At 37.2% G+C, this 17991-nt stretch overlaps 1 protein-coding gene across 1 annotated transcript; it reads left to right on the forward strand.

Moving 5' to 3' along the window:
- The first annotated feature begins 5444 nt into the window (after nucleotides 1-5444).
- LOC122610005 (ATP-dependent RNA helicase DEAH12, chloroplastic) lies at nucleotides 5445-16676 on the forward strand. The gene is made up of 3 exons (XM_043782971.1): nucleotides 5445-6391; nucleotides 10991-14117; nucleotides 15255-16676. The coding sequence occupies exons 1-3, from the start codon at nucleotides 5540-5542 to the stop codon at nucleotides 16475-16477; spliced, it is 5202 nt and encodes a 1733-aa protein (XP_043638906.1). The 5' UTR covers nucleotides 5445-5539; the 3' UTR covers nucleotides 16478-16676.
- The last annotated feature ends 1315 nt before the right edge of the window (nucleotides 16677-17991 follow it).

The following is a 17991-nucleotide window of genomic DNA, read 5'->3' on the forward strand; positions in this document are numbered from 1 at the left end:
TGAAACTACTAATGAGCAAGCTGGCATGCAACCAGACCCAGCCATGATTGCCATGATTACCAAAGTGGTTAATACTATACTTGCACAAAATGCTCAAAATGCAAAGAATGAAGATGCTCAGTATGAGGATGCTCAGTATGAGGATGCTCAGTATGAGGATGCTCAGTATGAGGATGCTCAGTATGAGGATGCAGAGGATGATCAGGGTGGTGAATATTATGAAGACGTTGATCAAGGAATTCGTATTGGGAATGTGCCAAGGGGACCTAGAAGTGGTGTCAGGACTTGTACTTACAAAAACTTTAAGGATTGTGGCATGCAAGAGTATGATGGTAAAGGTGGAGCAGTCAAGTTTATTCAATGGTTAGAAAAGATGGAAGCTGTGATTGGTATTAGCGAATGTACCCCTGAGCAAAGAGTTAAGTATGTGGCAAACTCTTTCACTAAAGATGCTTTGTCTTGGTGGAACACTCAGTGCCGAATCAGAGGCAGATTAGCGGCAGAGGCGATGTCTTGGTATAACTTTAGAGAGTTGATGATGAAGAAGTTATGTACAGCAACCGAACTGGTGAAGCTAGAATGAGAGTTTTTGGAACATAAGATGGTTGGTGCTGATCATGCTGGATATACTACCCGTTTTAATGAGCTGTCAAGACTTGTTCCACATTTGGTTGAACCTGAGAACAAAGGGATAGAAAAGTACCTTCGTGGGTTAATTCCTCAGGTTAGGTCGACTATGGCTGCTGTTCACCCACTTACCCTAGAGGAGGCTATATTGAGGTCTGAGGCTATGACAGAAGAGTTGGTTCAGTGTGGGACTATTGCTGCTGTTGGATCTAAAAGGAAGGAAAGCAGTGGGACAAGTGGTAATAAGAAAGTTTGGCGACCTGATGGGAAAAGACAGAACCGGGGCAAGGTATTTGCTGCAACTGATAATGGCAAGAAGGAATATGCAGGTCCTCACCCTAAGTGTGCAAGGTGCAATTATCATCACCCAACAAATAATAATTGCCTTACATGTTTCAATTGCAATAAATATGGGCACACGGCAACCCACTGTAGGGAACCAAGGACACAGGGAGTACCGTTGAATGTTGTACCGTTGAATCAGAGGAGACCACCCGGTGTTCGCGGGGCATGTTATGAATGTGGGTCCACTGAGCACTACCGAAACACATGTCCTCAATGGGTTGGGCAACATGTTCAAGTGGCGGTCCATCCTAATCAGCTACAGATTGCTGGACCTAATCAAAATAGAGGCAATCAAACTCAAGCTGCTAGAGGTCGTGCTTTTGTGATAAATGTTGCCGAGGCTCGCAACGACCCGAACGTTGTTGCATGTACTTTTCTTCTAAATGGTCATTATGCTACTGTTCTTTTTGATACGGGAGCTGATTATAGTTTTGTCGCGACTAGTTTCGTGCCTTTACTGAGTGCTAAGCCTAGTCCTATGTATTTATGTTTTGACGTAGAAATGGCTAATGGTGGGTTAGTCAGATTAGACCAAGTCATCCGTTCGTGCACATTAGTTCTTAATAATCATGCTTTCTTTATTGACTTGGTACCTTTTGAAATGGGGAGTTTTGACGTTATTGTTGGTATGGACTGGATGTCTTTGGTCGGCGCCACGATTCTATGTAGTGCAAAAATCGTCAGGATTCCCTTACCTAATAGCGAGATACTAGAAGTTCAGGGCGAGATGTCTGAGTCTTTTGAGGGTCGTGTCATGAGTGCGTCTGTTAAAGAGGTTAGCTTGATTAATGTCCCCGTCGTTCGGGACTATCAGGATGTCTTCCCTGATGATTTACCTGGCTTACCTCCGTCTCGACAACTTGATTTTCGCATTAGTCTTATTCCTAATGCGGCTCCTGTAGCAAAATCCCCCTATAGATTAGCAACAACTGAATTACAAGAATTGGCCACGCAATTAAAAGAACTTCAAGACAAAGGATTTATTAGATCTAGCCAGTCTTATTCGTCAAAAAGAAGGATGGTTCGTTTTGCATGTGTATTGACTACCGTGAGCTGAACAAGTTAACAGTAAAGAACCGTTATCCCCTTCCTAGGATTGATGATCTATTCGATCAACTTCAAGGAGCAAAGTGTTTCTCAAAAATTGACTTACGTTCAGGGTATCATCAACTGCGTGTACACGAGGACGATATACCAATGACTGCTTTTAGAACAAGATATAGACATTTTGAGTTCACAGTGATGCCTTTTGGATTGACTAACGCTCCAGCAGTATTCATGGATTTGATGAATAGAGTGTGTCGACCGTATTTGGATAAGTTTGTAATTGTGTTCATCGACGACATCCTAATTTACTCAAAGACAAAGGATGAACATGCTGAACATCTGAGGAAAGTACTGGAATTACTGAGAAAGGAAAAACTGTATGGAAAATTTTCTAAATGTGAGTTTTGGCTTGATGAGGTACACTTTTTGGGACATGTCGTGAGTAAGGATGGGATACACGTGGATCCTAGCAAGATTGATTTAATCAAGAGCTGGAGAACACCAGAGACACCGACTGAAGTCAGACTGGCTGGCTACTATAGATGGTTCATCGAGAATTTCTCTAAGATTGCGTTGCCGCTTACGCAATTAACTCAGAAGGATAGGTCGTGTGTTTGGGGTGAAAAACAAGAAGCAGCGTTTCAAATCTTGAAAGATAAGCTATGTAATGCGCCGATTTTGAGTCTGCCTGAAGGATCTGATGACTTTGTAGTGTATTGCGACGCATTGGGTCAAGGGTTAGGTTGTGTACTCATGCAAAGAGGCAAAGTGATTGCTTACGCCTCACGACAATTGAAGGTCCATGAGAAGAATTACACAACTCATGACTTGGAATTAGGAGCAGTGGTTTTTGCATTAAAGTGTTGGAGGCATTATTTGTATGGAACCAAGTATGTGATCTACACGGATCACAAGAGTTTACAACATATTTTCAATCAACAAGATTTGAATATGAGACAACGAAGATGGCTTGAGTTACTCAGTGATTATGACTGTGACATTCGTTATCACCCGGGGAAAACCAACGTAGTGGCCGATGCCTTAAGTCGTAAGGAAAGGGTTAAGCCTAGACGAGTACGTGTTATGAGTATTACAGTGCAAAGAAGTGTTAGAGATCAGATCATAGAAGCATAATTGGTGGTTGTTAACGATAAAGATCTTCTTAAGAAGGAACTACGAGGAATGGAACAACATTTGGATAGAAGAGAAGATGACGGCTTGTACTTTGTGGACAGACTATGGGTTCCCTCCACTGGTGATTTACGAACATTGGTATTGAACGAAGCTCATAATACAAGGTATTCGGTACATCCGGGCACCGACAAGATGTACTATGATTTGCGTGAGTTATATTGGTGGCCTGGCATGAAGAAACATGTTGCTGAGTGTGTAAGCCGATGCTTGACATGTCTACAGGTGAAAGCGGAACATCAAAAGCCTGCGGGATAACTCAGACAACCAGAAATTCCTGAATGGAAGTGGGAGAACATAACTATGGATTTCATTACCAAACTACCTAGGACGAAGGAGGGTCATGATATGATATGGGTGATCGTCGATAGATTGACAAAGTCTGCTCATTTCCTAGCCATTCGTGAAAAAGACCCCACAGAGAAATTGGTGAGGAAGTATGTAAAGGAAGTCGTATCGAAACATGGCGTACCAGTTTCCATTATTTCAGACAGAGATACTCGCTTTAATTCTCAGTTTTGGCGAGGGTTTCAGAAGGCTTTTGGGACTAGGATAGACATGAGTATGGCGTACCATCCACAAACTGATGGTCAGAGTGAACGTCTATTCAGACTTTAGAAGACATGTTGAGAGCCTGTGTCTTAGATTTTGGTGGTAACTGGGATGACCATCTACATTTGATAGAGTTCTCTTACAACAATAGTTATCACGCGAGTATTAATATGGCTCCTTTCAAGGCATTGTATGGACGGAAGCGTAGATCACCTGTCGCATGGTTTGACTTTGGCGATAGCCAGTTGGCTGGGCCTGAGCTTATTGAAGAGATTGCCGAGAAAATAATCCAGATTAAAGAGCGGCTTAGATTAGCACGTGAACGACAAAAAAAGTATGCCGACGTCAGACGTAGACCTTTAGAATTCAATGTTGGGGATCGAGTACTCCTAAAGGTTTCACCTTGGAAAGGAGTGGTTGGATTTGTCAAGAGTGGAAAACTTGGACTTAGATTTATTGGACCTTTCAAGATATTAGAAAGATTTATTGGACGTGCTTGTTTTTGTTTGTATGTGTGATTATGTGTTTAATGATTGTGCTTATTGAGACGTACTTATTGTGTGCATTGGAGACTTATATTAAGGCAAGTTGTTTAACTTTAAGGCCACCAAGGCAAGTTGTTGAACTGTAAGGCCACATATCAATATCTAAGGCAGGTACCGTAAGGCCACACTTTGAGTACTTGGACTATGGCGTAGCTTTGCTCACTATATATTGAACATGTACCTATTTTGTTTCTAAAGAATCGACATAAGACTTGTTTATTACTGTACCTTTTAACTAAAACCTATGAACTCACCAACCTTTGTGTTGACACAGTTTAGTATACTTTTCAGGTACTCAGTCTAATCAGGGATAAAGACTGCTATGCTAGGCTTGAACTTCGGAGATTAGTGCTCCTTTATTTATTGTCAGACTTTAAAGCTACATGCCTTGGATTATTTTTTTATGGACTTCGTTGTAATAAACTATTTTAGCATTGTTTTGACTTTGAACTCATGTTTTTAGGAATATATTTACTATATTCTGATTCATTTAGCAGTATCTATGTAATTCCATATCGTGCTGTACTTTTCATGACACCTAATGTTTCCGCCAATGGTGGGGTGTTACACAAATACCCAATGGGGGAAAACCCCCTACTAATCCGTCCGAAGGCACGACGATTAATAGACGTAACCCTTGTCCTTTCATACTTAAATCTGGGTATACCCAAGCCAAACTTTCATAGAAAGGCTACCTATATCTCAAAGTTGGTGAAATGAAGATTCAAACCTAAGACCTATAGGTCACCAAGGAAACTTCAAACAACTACACCAACTCATCGTAGATATAAAATATGGGTATGATCAATCCTCCTAAATTATAAGTTTAAAAATCTTCCTAATTAATAGGATTGTGACATGTGGAAAGTCAGAAGATAAGATTAGGAAAAAAAATTAGTGGATTCCATGTGTTAACAAGTGGATATATTAGAAGGATTGGTTAGGAAGATTTATTATTTTTTATAAAATATTTATCTCTATTTCTTAACGCTATTAAAAAAAGACTTTGCCTGCCTGGTCTACAATTAATCAATAATTTAATAATTATCCAATTATATATTGGTTAGGTATTTATTAGTAAAAAAAGGTACCACCAAACCTCCAAACAATAAAATACACCATTGCTGATTTTCGTTTCCATAAAACCCTTTTTCCATCATTCGGTTCCATTCTCATACAACAACAATAAAAAAAAACAAATCTTTACTTTCGAAAACCCTCACTACTAAATCATGAATAATAATAATAATAATAATAATCGATTTAAACCTAATTATAATAATAACAATATGTATCGCAACAGACCATCTTTTCCGGCGACTCATCACCGCCGGCGAGATCGTCCATCACCGCCGCCGACAACCCCCACTCACCGCCGACCGAATTTCATGATCGAACTCCGGTCACTAGCCACCGATGTCGACAGCTACAACCGCCACGAAGTCGTGACGTTAATGGGTAAGCTAAAATACAATCCTGATGAGTTTTATATTATTGAAAAAGGTGTAACTGCTGCTAGGTTTTATTTTCAACAATGGCCTAATGTTTTAGAAACCGTAGTTTATCTTTGGGAGGTTTTGTTAGACGACGGGGGTTCGTTTATGCCGAAACTTATTCAGAATTTATTAGTTCCGTCTGATACCGAAGAATTGAATTCTCGCCTTAGGGTTTTGTTTCGAGACAGGGTAGGTAGGTTAATGAAGGGTGAATTGGTGAAAAGGTTTGAAAAGAAATTAGAGAATGTTACGAATGAGATGAATAAGTTGAGTTTGTTGTTAAAAAAGCCGAAAAGTGTGTTGGTACATATGGAGTTGTCGAAGAAAAGGGAAGGGTATGTTAAGGAAAGGTGGTTAATTGAGAGACGGGTTAAAGAGTTTAAGCTTGGCATGGAGTGTTTACTTGATTATCTTGACGGGAAAGTTGATTTTTGTGATAACGATGAAGTTAAGGTGTTGTTCTTGAAAGGGAAGTTTGATTGGAGTAAGATTTATTGGATCATTAAGAGGGAGTGTAGGCGGCTGAATGATGGGTTGCCTATTTATGCTGATCGTTACGATATTCTTTCGCAGATACACCGCGAACAGGTACTTTTCTAATTTAAATTTGGTGATTTTACGCAATTATAACCTGAAATCTATACCTTGTATCTAACTTTAAATGTTGCTATTTTGTGTGTATTTTGCTTTCAAATTTTGCTATTGTATGTATTTGTTTTGTTAGTACTTTTGCCTATGTGACTATATATTTGAGTGCCGTGTGGCGACTTATATAGGTGCCAGTGCTATGTTAGCATATGTATCATAGAAATACCTAAACAGTAAAATTCAAAAGTTCGATACACAAATTAGGAAATGTTAAATATGTTAGACTTTATAGTAAGTTTAAATGCATTTCAAACGCTTTATACCTTGTAATTTTATTTGCTTGTACCAAGACATGTAAATCATTGCCTTTTCCCAGTTATAGTGTTGTGCCATTTGTACCAACCGATTATCTAGATCGCTATGAAAGGCACCAACTTTAACCACACGATGAGTGCTTGATTCTGTTATTCAACTTGCAATGGTTAGTTAGGACAAACTAGAGTTAGACCTTATAGTTTTATATTTTAGTGCAACGACATATGAATCTCATCATTAGTTGGTTCAGATTCTTAGAATTTAAAATAGGTATATATAAATTGTTAGCGATTACTTTTTCCTTTATGATATGGTTAGGGTTCTCTTTAATTTCCCTGGCCGACATAAGCAGTATTATCCAGTCAAACAAAGGAATAAAGCTAAATTAGGAGTCCTTCATATAGGCTAACAATAAATTTTATTCTTGATTTAACTTAACTTGAATTGTATGGTCAACTTGTAGCTTTAACATGATGTGGATTGGTGCTCTTTTGAGATCTTAGGATAAGTTAACCATTAACTCACTTAAAAGTCCGAAGACTTAGAACATGATTTGTTAGTATGTAATTAAAAGTTAGTATATCTATTATTATGTAATTTTTATTAAACTTAAATGGTGCAATGGATGGTCATAAGACACAACCGTCGGCCATAATATGAAAGGGTGGCAGTTACCACCAAAGACCACCTCCAAAACGATGCAATGGTTCATCCGTAACCATTCAATTAGCATATGTAGGTTTATGTGTTGTAAACAATTGTGACACCAATAATTTCTGAAATTTTATTACATATTTTGTTTATGATCCTATTAGGACGAATGGTGGTATGAGAGCACAATTCATTTTTGTGATTTAGAATTAACCCTAGATCACCTGTTCATTTTGTTTTACAAACTCAAATCACATGCCTCGTACCTTTTATACTCAATTGTCATTTGATTGTCGGTTACAATGCAGTTTTAGTTTTTACTTTCAATTGGCGACTTAATTGTCTTTTCAGTCCTTCCGATTGCCATTTCTTAATTGCCGTTTTTATAATCCATCTAAAGACCTTGTTTGCCGCTGCCAAACAACAATAGAAGAATCAAAGTATTTCTGATTTCGGAAGACAAGAAATCATTTATAGTATTTTGTTTGTTGTTACTGAACATTGGAGATAGAATCCATTTTTGATGACATCAACGGATTGTTTCAATCAAAAAACTAGATTACAAAACGAAATAGAGATTTGTGACTAACCTTGTTGATTTACACGAAGTCATCGATTGAATGGAATTTGTCTAGAAGTGACGAACTCGAATTTTTGGGCGTTTTTGTGCGACGAATTGGAAGAGCAAACAACTATATGAACCACATTGTAGTTTGCGTAGATGAGAAGAAGCGATTTGTGATTATCGTTTAGATTTTTGTAAGAAAAAGGAGGAGCACAATTTCATTGTTGGAGAAAGAAACGAAAGGTTGTCGAGAAACTGGAACCGACATAGACTTTTATTCATGTGGTTTCACATTATTAACAAATCACTCTTTTGTTTTTTAAATCAACAAATTAGTTAGTAAGAAACATCTTGTTGGTAAAAGACTATTTTTAAAACCAAATTTTCTTAAAGATATATAGTTTAGTTTAAATCATCGATGAAATATATCTTGAGTATTAAAACTTAGTAAACTATTTACTAAAGTTTTATAAAATTGTGATTTGTAAAATTATTTTATATAGAAACTAAGATTGTTCACACACTTTTAAGAATTGATTGTTGAAAAGGAAAACATGGTGATAGTTCGAACAAATTAAGGGTACGGAAGCGACACCCTATTTTCAAAGCCCCTTGTTGGAGACAACAAGCTATACGATATGGTCCATAAGATCGAAGATCATTTTACAAGCAAATGGTCTATAGGAAATGGTTGAACCCACCCTTGAAACTCAAAATGATGATAAGCAAGACAAGAAGACAAGACTACGATTGCATATCTATTTTAAAGACTACACGAAGATATGATATTACAAGTGACATATAGCAAAAGTGCAAAAGAAGTTTAGGATACATTTAAGACTGAATTGTTGGAGTGGATCGAGTACAAAAGTTAAAATCGCAAACTCTCAACTCCGAATTTAAGACATTACAAATGGAAAAAGATGACACTATTAATTCATTCATCGTGATTACAAATGGAAAAATCATAAATCTTGGATCAACACTTATGAGTCAACTTGTGTACGAAAACTGCTAAATTCCGTATTCGATAGGTTAGTTCAAATTGTCGCATCAATTGAGCAATACTCCAATATAGATAAAGTGACACTAGACGAGGCTATTGGTAATTTAAAATTTTTCAAAGAGAGAATAAAGGGTAAGAAAGGAAAAGTCGTTGAACATCAAGCTAAGCTATTATTTGCAAGACACGACAATGATGATGGCCAAGGAGTCAAGGACATCTTTAGGATTATAAGGAAGAGTATGTTCTATTGCATCACATCATTGAGGTTACGACAATACTAAACTACATGGTAGATACGTGAATCACTCCAAAGATACATTTAAGAGCTACAATCAAGCAAGGAAATCCATCAAGATCAAGAAAAGTTTACAAGGAATGTAAGTGAAGTAGGATTTTATATAGCGATAAACTTGGACATTATGCCTCACATTCTCGACAAAGATCTCAAAGGTAACTAAGACAAGAAGCATCGAACCTTGTGGAACAAGATTTAGAACCAAGACTATTAATGACATTCACGAGCTTAAGCCTAGCAAGGATACGTCAACAAATGAAAGCAATTCTATAATGATGAAGACTCAAAGCATGGACAAATTATACTAGACCAAATATAGGGAAGAAATGATCAAGAGCACGAAACAACAGAGGACAAGTATGGATCAACGTGTCAAAGAAAATGGTGTTTTTCAAAAAGGAAAAAAGCCTAAAGTCAAGATACACCTTTGGAGCACTATTACTTCATAGTTGGCTCAAAAGATCAAACAATAAGATGAAAAGAAATCCAAAGCTCAAATGAAGATATTGATGACAAGATCAAATTTGAAGATTAGCTATGTCAATGGCTTAGGGAGTGTTGGAAATTAACCATTGGCTTTAAAGATTGAAGACTTAAAGAACATGATTTGTATTAGTATGTAATTAGAAATTAGAAGTTAGTATATGTACTACTATGTAATTAGATTAAACATCAATGGTGGAATGGTTGGATAAAAGACACAACCCTTGGCTACCATATGGTTACCACCGAACACCACCACCAAAACGATGCAATGGTTCACTCCTAACCATGTAACTAGTATATATAGGTTTATGTATTGTGAACAATTGTAGCATCAACAATCCATTCTTTCAATGCACAAAGTTTATTACATGTATTGTTTTTGATTCTATTGGGACCAACATATCGATTGAGGGATTTTGTTTATGTTTGTGTGGCTTATAGAGACGTTTGGCATTCAATGGGGTAGTTTGTGACAACCCTTTTTTTATTAGTTTTGAATTAAAAAAAATTAAGAGTTATTAAGTCCTAAGTGTTTTACTTCTAATAATTTGGAGTTTATGTAGTCAATCTGTAGTTTTGACGTTTGGGTGTTAGAGTTCTGCATTTGGAATGGATACAAGGTTACATTACATTAGTCTTGCTATGAACTAACTAGGATTACTGAAATATTGAGATTGAAGCAGGAGTCATCTGTTTCATGGTTAGCGTTTCTGAATTAAATGTCCCTCTTTCTCAATCCTCTTCAATACATTTGTCATGTTCATGTTTGAGGAACTGCATTCCTTAAACGAAAGGAACAATGCTTCTATTTTCCGGGTTTAACTTTTTCTCGTATTTTAATCTTTTGGACATTATTAATGATAAAGCAAAGAGTGACACGTGTAAATTGAATTATATTGAAGTAGAATCACAATATTGATTGTGTTTCTAGTCTATCTTGAGGCTCTTAAGGTAACAAAACGTTATCTAAATATTGCATCATCTGAAGAAATTAGCAATTTTTTCGTTGATGACCCCTCTCCTACCAAATGATATTTCCTAGTTTCAATCAATGTTATTCTGTTTTGTCAAATACTTGACTATGTTTGTTATTTGTTTCTGCAATTCTGAAATTTTTTTGGAAAAGTTCTATTTATAGTTTTAAGGCAGTAACTTTTCTTTACTCTTTTTTCTTTTTGTAAGTTTGGGTATTGGTACCTGATTATCGTTGATCACAGGTAATAGGTACGCTATATCCCACCTACACGGCCTATTTTACCTGTTTAGTTGGTTATTCTGCAGGTAACGGTGTTGATTGGAGAAACTGGTTCAGGAAAAAGCACACAGCTGGTTCAGTTCCTTACTGATTCAGGAGTGGCTGCTGACAAGTCCATTGTTTGCACTCAGCCACGTAAGCTTGCTGCCATGTCGCTAGCCAACAGGGTTCAAGAAGAAAGTCATGGGTGTTGCGAGGATAATTCAGTCATTTGCTCTTCAATCTACACATCTCATCATGAACTCGATTCAAAAGTTGTATACATGACAGATCACTGCTTACTTCAGCACTATATGAATGACAAGAAATTTTCATGGGTTTCTTGCATCATTGTTGACGAGGCACATGAAAGAAGCCTAAACACCGATCTTCTCTTAGCATTGGTTAAAGATTTACTTCTTCGGAGGTCTGATCTGAGGCTTATTATAATGTCTGCAACAGCCGATGCAGAACAGTTATCTAAATATTTTTATGATTGTGCTACGTATCATGTGGTGGGAAGAACGTTTCCAGTTGATGTCAAGTACTTTCCTGAAATATTGAAAGTTCCGTGTGACTCTAACTTTGTTGCCCCATATGTTTCGGATTTGGTGAGGAAAGCTGGTGAGATTCACAGAATGGAGGAGGAAGGGACGATTCTTGCTTTTTTGACTTCTCAAGTGGAGGTAGAATGGGCGTGTGAACAGTTCAAAGTACCATTGGCCGTTGCGTTACCTTTACATGGAAAATTGTCTCATGAAGAGCAGTATCGTGTGTATCAGAATTTTCCCAGAAAACGAAAAGTCATATTCTCTACCAATCTTGCGGAGACATCTTTGACTATTCCAGGAGTCAAATATGTACTTGACTCTGGCATGGTCAAAGAGAGTCGGTTTGAACCCGCGACTGGAATGAATGTTCTTAGAGTTTGTAAGATCAGTCAAAGCTCTGCTAACCAACGTGCTGGCCGAGCTGGAAGAACTGAACCAGGAAAATGTTATCGGCTTTATTCTGAGAATGATTTCCGGTCCATGCCATTTCATCAAGAACCCGAAATTCGCAGGGTCAATCTTGGTATTGCAGTTCTCAGGATTTTAGCTCTTGGGATTCATAATATCGAGGAGTTTGATTTTATCGATGCGCCTTGTAATGCTGCTATTGAGACTGCAACCAAGAATCTCATCCAATTGGGAGCTGTTGTACTTGAACACGGTATTTATAAGCTGACAAAAGATGGTTGGAAGCTGGTGAAATTAGGAATTGAGCCCAGGCTTGGTAAAATGATCCTGAAATCCTTTGAAAACGGCCTGGGCAGGGAGGGAATTGCTCTTGCTGCTGTTATGGCAAATTCCAGTAGCATATTTTGCAGAGTCGGTAAAGAAGAAGAAAAACAAAAATCTGATCGGCTAAAAGTTCTATTCTGCCATCCTGGCGGTGATTTATTCACTTTGCTATCGGTTTACAGGAAATGGGAATGCATACCCCGCAATAATAGAAGTCAATGGTGTTGGGACAATAGCATAAATGCAAAATCTATGCGTAGATGTCAAGAAGCAGTGCAGGAAATGGAAAGTTGTCTTCAACACGAGCTGGATATCATTATCCCCACTTATTGGCGGTGGAACCCAGAGGTGAGTACTGAATACGATAAAGTTCTCAGAGGTGTTATACTCTCTGCATTAGCTGACAACATAGCAATCTACTCGGGAAATGATAATCTTGGCTATGAAGTGGCATCAACGGGGAATCATGTTCAATTGCATCCTTCTTGCTCTTTACTAATGTTCAATGATCGGCCAAATTGGGTAGTATTTGGTGAAATTATAGCAATGTCCAATCAGTACTTGACATGTGTTACTTGCATTGACTTTGACTCTTTGCAAGCACTTTCCCCCCCTCCATTTGATATTTCACAGATTGATAACCGTAAATTGCAATTGAAAGTATTTAAGGGTTTGGGATCTACGTTATTGAAAAGAATCTGTGGGAAGTCAAACTCTAGTGTAAAACATCTTCTGTCACACATCAAGGATACTGTAAATGACGATCGAGTTAGGCTTGAAGTTTCTGTTGACTATAATGAGATAAACTTATTTGCATCATCTGAAAAGATGGGACGTGTTTATGAAATTGTGAATTCTGTGTTGGAGCGTGAAGGAAGCTGGTTACAAAATGAATGCATAGAGAAATGTCTGTTTCGTGGGAGACATGTATCACCTCCTGTAGCTTTATTTGGTGCTGGTGCTGAGATAAAGCATCTGGAGCTTGAAAAGAGATGTCTTACAGTTGAGATATATCTTCACGGTTCAAATGATGTTGAGGAGAAGGAGGTTTTGTCTCTTTTGGAGAAATACACATCTGGTAACATCTGTGCGGTCCATAGGCTTAATGGGATCGGTCAAGATAATGAAAAGTGGGGACGTGTAACCTTTCTTACCCCTGAAGCAGCTGAGAAAGCTATAAAGTTGAGTCCATTTGACTTCAATGGTGTATTACTGAAAGTTGCTCCCACAAGAAGCACATATGGAGGTGAAAACAAATTTATGTCATTTCCTGCCGTGAAAGCTAAAGTATCATGGCCTCGTAGGAGGAACAGGGGCTTCGCATTTGTGAAGTGTCATCAAAATGATGTTTCAGCCATCATTGAAGATGTTTCTAATGTTTTAATAGGAGGGAAGCTTATAAATTGTAGACCGAGCATGAAGAATGTAGACAGTGTGATGTTGTCTGGACTAGATGTTGATCTTTTTGAGGCTGAGCTTTATGATGAATTGAATTTGGCAACTAGTAGGAAAATTCTTGAGGTTTTTCTGCCCCGGTCTGTTGCCGTGGAGAATCCACCACTTGCTGTTCTTGAAGAAGCACTTTTGAGAGAGGTTAGCTCGTTTATGCCTACAGGGAATTCCAGGAATGAACATGTTCGTGTACAGATATTTCCTCCTGAACCAATGGATTATTCCATGAAGGCAGAAATTAGTTTTGATGGTAGTTTGCATTTAGAGGCAGCAAAAGCGCTGGAGCAGATTGATGGGAAAGCATTGGCGGGATGTCAGCCATGGCAGAAAATTAAATGTCAGCAGCAGTTCAATAGCATTGTTTCATGTCCTGCATCTGTGTATATGGTTATTAAGGAACCACTACATTCTTTACTGAAAACCCTCCAGCTTCGGAAAGGTATATCTTTTACTAGTATGTTGCCCAAATGCAAATTTAGCCCATATTTGGGGTTGGGTTGATTTGGGTTATATATATATTTTTTATCTAATGGTTCATATAAAAAAAATTGGATACATCGTAAGGTAAATAAACTGGAAATGGGTCAAAAGAGTTCAACGGGTCAAAAGGCACCCAAGGTGTATGAATTATGCATAAAACCCACTGAGTAGTTTGTTCTAAACCTAAGAATATTATCGTGACAATATATTTTTCAAACTCATTAGTTATCTATAATTTGTAGAAGAGAAAAAAGTATGGTGTCTTTTGACCCATTCTGAAAGGTCCAACTGTTCTGACCCATAATCGTTTAACCATTGCAGTCCTGCTGATTTTGCCATCTTTATATACCTCGGTTTATGCTAATAAGCTCTTCATATTCTTTACTTGCTTGTTAGTTGGTGAACTCTGATTTTCACAAGTATTAAAGATATATGAACATTGTGCCCGGAGGGAAATGCCATAAATCACAACTGTAGGTTATTAAATAAAGAGAGAATGAAACATAGCAAAAGATAGAGGTTGCAATCCAACTATTTGAAATCGGTAATGGTGATTTCGTTGAATTCTGATGCTGTGTCAAATGCTAAGTTGTAAATTTAGCTAAAAGTGAAACTTGTTGAATGGGTTAACAGAAAGTTTAAACGTGAAAGTCACCTAATGTATTTTGCTTTCCAATGCTTTTAGTGTCCTAGAAATTTATTTAAAAGAAACTATATTTATTCTTTTGCCATTTTTAGTATGAAACTGTATTACTCATTAATGCTCCGTCTAATCTCTAATAATATGATTTTTGTTAATCATATTTACCATATAAATTATTTACAAGATTCATATAAATGGAAAATGAAGTTTTGGTGACCAGCCCAACCTGAATGGCCTCTGGCTAACCTCTCTTTTTGTCACCACAGCCAAAGGTTTTAATCTTTTTTATCCTACAAGTGTTTGTGCATTCACTTTGTTCATCAGTTTCTCAGTTTGCTGCTTTGATCAAATGTTATGTTATGGAATTTCAGTTTTTATTATTTATATCTATATAGAAGTTATTCAGCAGAGCCATGTGACCTTGTTTTCCATTCATAATCATTATTTTTGCAGGGGCCGAGTTCTTTTTTGACAGGAACGAAAATGGTTCATATCGTGTCAAGATATCTGCCAAGGCTACAAAAATTATGGCAGAGTCAAGAAGACCTCTAGAACAGCTTATGAATGGAAGAATGATAATGGATGACCGGCTCACTCCACCAGTTATACAGTTATTAGTTTCTCGAGATGGATTTTTTCTTCAGAAGTCCATTCAACGTGAGACAGGGACTTATTTTTTGTTTGACAGACATAATCATAGCTGCAGAGTCTTCGGTCCATTAGACAAGCTTGGTCTTGCCGAGAAGAAATTGGTTCAGTCCCTTGTGGCTCTACACGAGAACAAACAGCTTGATGTTCATCTTAGAGGACCTTCTTTACCTCCTGATCTAATGAAAAAAGTAGTCGAAAAGTTTGGACCCGATCTTAACGTGCTCAAGGAAAGATTTCCTGGATCAGACTTCTCGTTGAATACCCGGCAGCATACCATTTCCATTCATGGTAGTAAAGAACTAAAGCAAAACGTCGAAGAGATGATACAGGAGCTTGTAGTGTCAACAAGCTCCACCCCCAGTCAAACAGTCAAAAGTCAAATGGCTTCTTGTCCAGTATGTCTGTGTGAGGTTGAAGATGGTTACTGTCTGGAAATGTGCAACCATGAGTTTTGCAGGTCATGTTTGCTAGAACAATGTGAATCTGCAATTAAGAACCCTGGAAATAGCTTTCCAATCCGTTGTGCCCATGAGGGCTGTGGCGTACCAATCTGTATGGTGGACCTTAGATCATTGCTGTTAACCGATAAACTAGATGAACTTTTCCGGGCTTCTCTAGGGTCGTTTGTGGATTCTAGCTGTGGGAAGTACCGATTTTGCCCTTCACCTGACTGTCCATCAGTTTATCAAGTTGCAGAGGATGGTGATCCTGGGAGACCATTTGCTTGTGGGGCGTGTTCAGTGGAGACATGTACTAAATGCCACCTGGAGTACCATGAGTTTTTATCATGTGAAATGTACAAGGAATTTAAAAGGGATCCTGATTTGTCGTTGAAGGAGTGGATAAAGGGGAAAGAGGATGTGAGACACTGCCCTGTTTGTAGGTTCACGATTGAGAAGATTGATGGGTGTAACCATATCGAGTGCAGGTGTGGGGTACACATATGTTGGGTGTGCCTTGAGCATTTTAAGAGCAGCGACGAGTGTTATGCACATTTGAGGTCCATACATCATGCCATTGTTTAGTAATTAGTATCTCATTGCTAGTTTAATTTACACGTTATTGCATATTGATGTATATAAACAAGAAACATATGTAAATATTTGGTCATCCTTGGTGAGTTTCTCGTAGTCTTATGCATGGTAGATTGGTATTCTTGTGAGGATATCTTATTACGCTAGAGCTTTTTTAACAAGTTGCATCAATATATGGCAGTTTACTTAACTTTTTCTAGTTGAATCCTGATTTAATAATCTTAGCGTAAGCTCAAGTGCTCAACGTTGGATTATATTATCCTCGCATAATGTATTTAATATGCACCTATATATGTACATACGTTATATAATATGTATGATATATAGTATTACATATTATATGTAATAAAATGGTCATTATTGTAACTGGTAATGGCTTATTCCTTTTCTTGTATTATTATTATTATAACTAGATTTTTATCCCGCGGAAGACGCGGGTAATTTAAAAAAAAAACAATTTGTAATTAGTTGATTATTTAAGTAAATGTTAACTAAATATTTATGAGATAAATAATGTAAAATTAATAAAATAACATTACATATAATTTGTTAATTGCACGAATTCAATGAATATAAATCCAAAAGCTTCATTTAAACCAAACTAAAAAAATCTAACAGAACTGTATAAAATATAGAAAATTACATCTAACGGATACAACTTAATTGGCTGTTAGCTAAACAAAACAATAATTTCACTGAGTTTGTAGATTCTTTGTTGCAGCCTCATTGTTTTCTTGAAGAATGATTGTTACTTGACATCAAGCTTTGAAGTGATTTATTTGATCTACTTTTGAAATAAACAACAAACTACTTATCAAAAGGAGGAAAAAGCTTACATCATCAGACTCCTGGTTCTCCTCAAGCTCATCCTTGTAGTCAGTTTTTACCTTTTGTATAGGAAAGCTAAATCAAGTTCTGCCTTAAATTTGGTCAGCTCCAGTTTTATTTTCTATCCAAATCAAGTTCTGCATCAATAACTTTTGCACTCATAGGCCCATCTATTTAAAACAACAATCTTTTGCACTCATAGGCCCATCTATTTTCTTTATTAATCCGAAAAACCATAAGCCCAATATCCATTTTACTCTTGAAAATTAATTACCTTTCACTTTTGAAAGTCAAATTTCCTTTAGATAATGTTTAGATAATGTATACCCATTGCTGTTGTTAACATAATACAATCCCCCTCAAAGTAAATCTCATTAGAACAAATTTCCCTTAACTAAAACATAAATGCACTAAAAAACCAGCTAATACACACACACATTATTCACATTATTCCCTTAACTAATTTCCCTTAACTAAAACAAGCTTCAGCTTAAACTGTCGTTTTGACACTAATATAACCAGAAATACATTATTCACACCCACATGAGAAGCTTAAGCTCTGCTCTTGGCGGATTTAGTATTGTACCATCTACAATTTGATTAAAACTTGAAAAGTTTCTTTTTTTTTTTTTATCTTAGACCTAGGTTCCCTTTCCTAAACCTGGTAAGTAGATTAT

Source organism: Erigeron canadensis, chromosome 8 (assembly GCF_010389155.1).
Source record: "Erigeron canadensis isolate Cc75 chromosome 8, C_canadensis_v1, whole genome shotgun sequence".
Lineage (NCBI taxonomy): Eukaryota > Viridiplantae > Streptophyta > Magnoliopsida > Asterales > Asteraceae > Erigeron > Erigeron canadensis.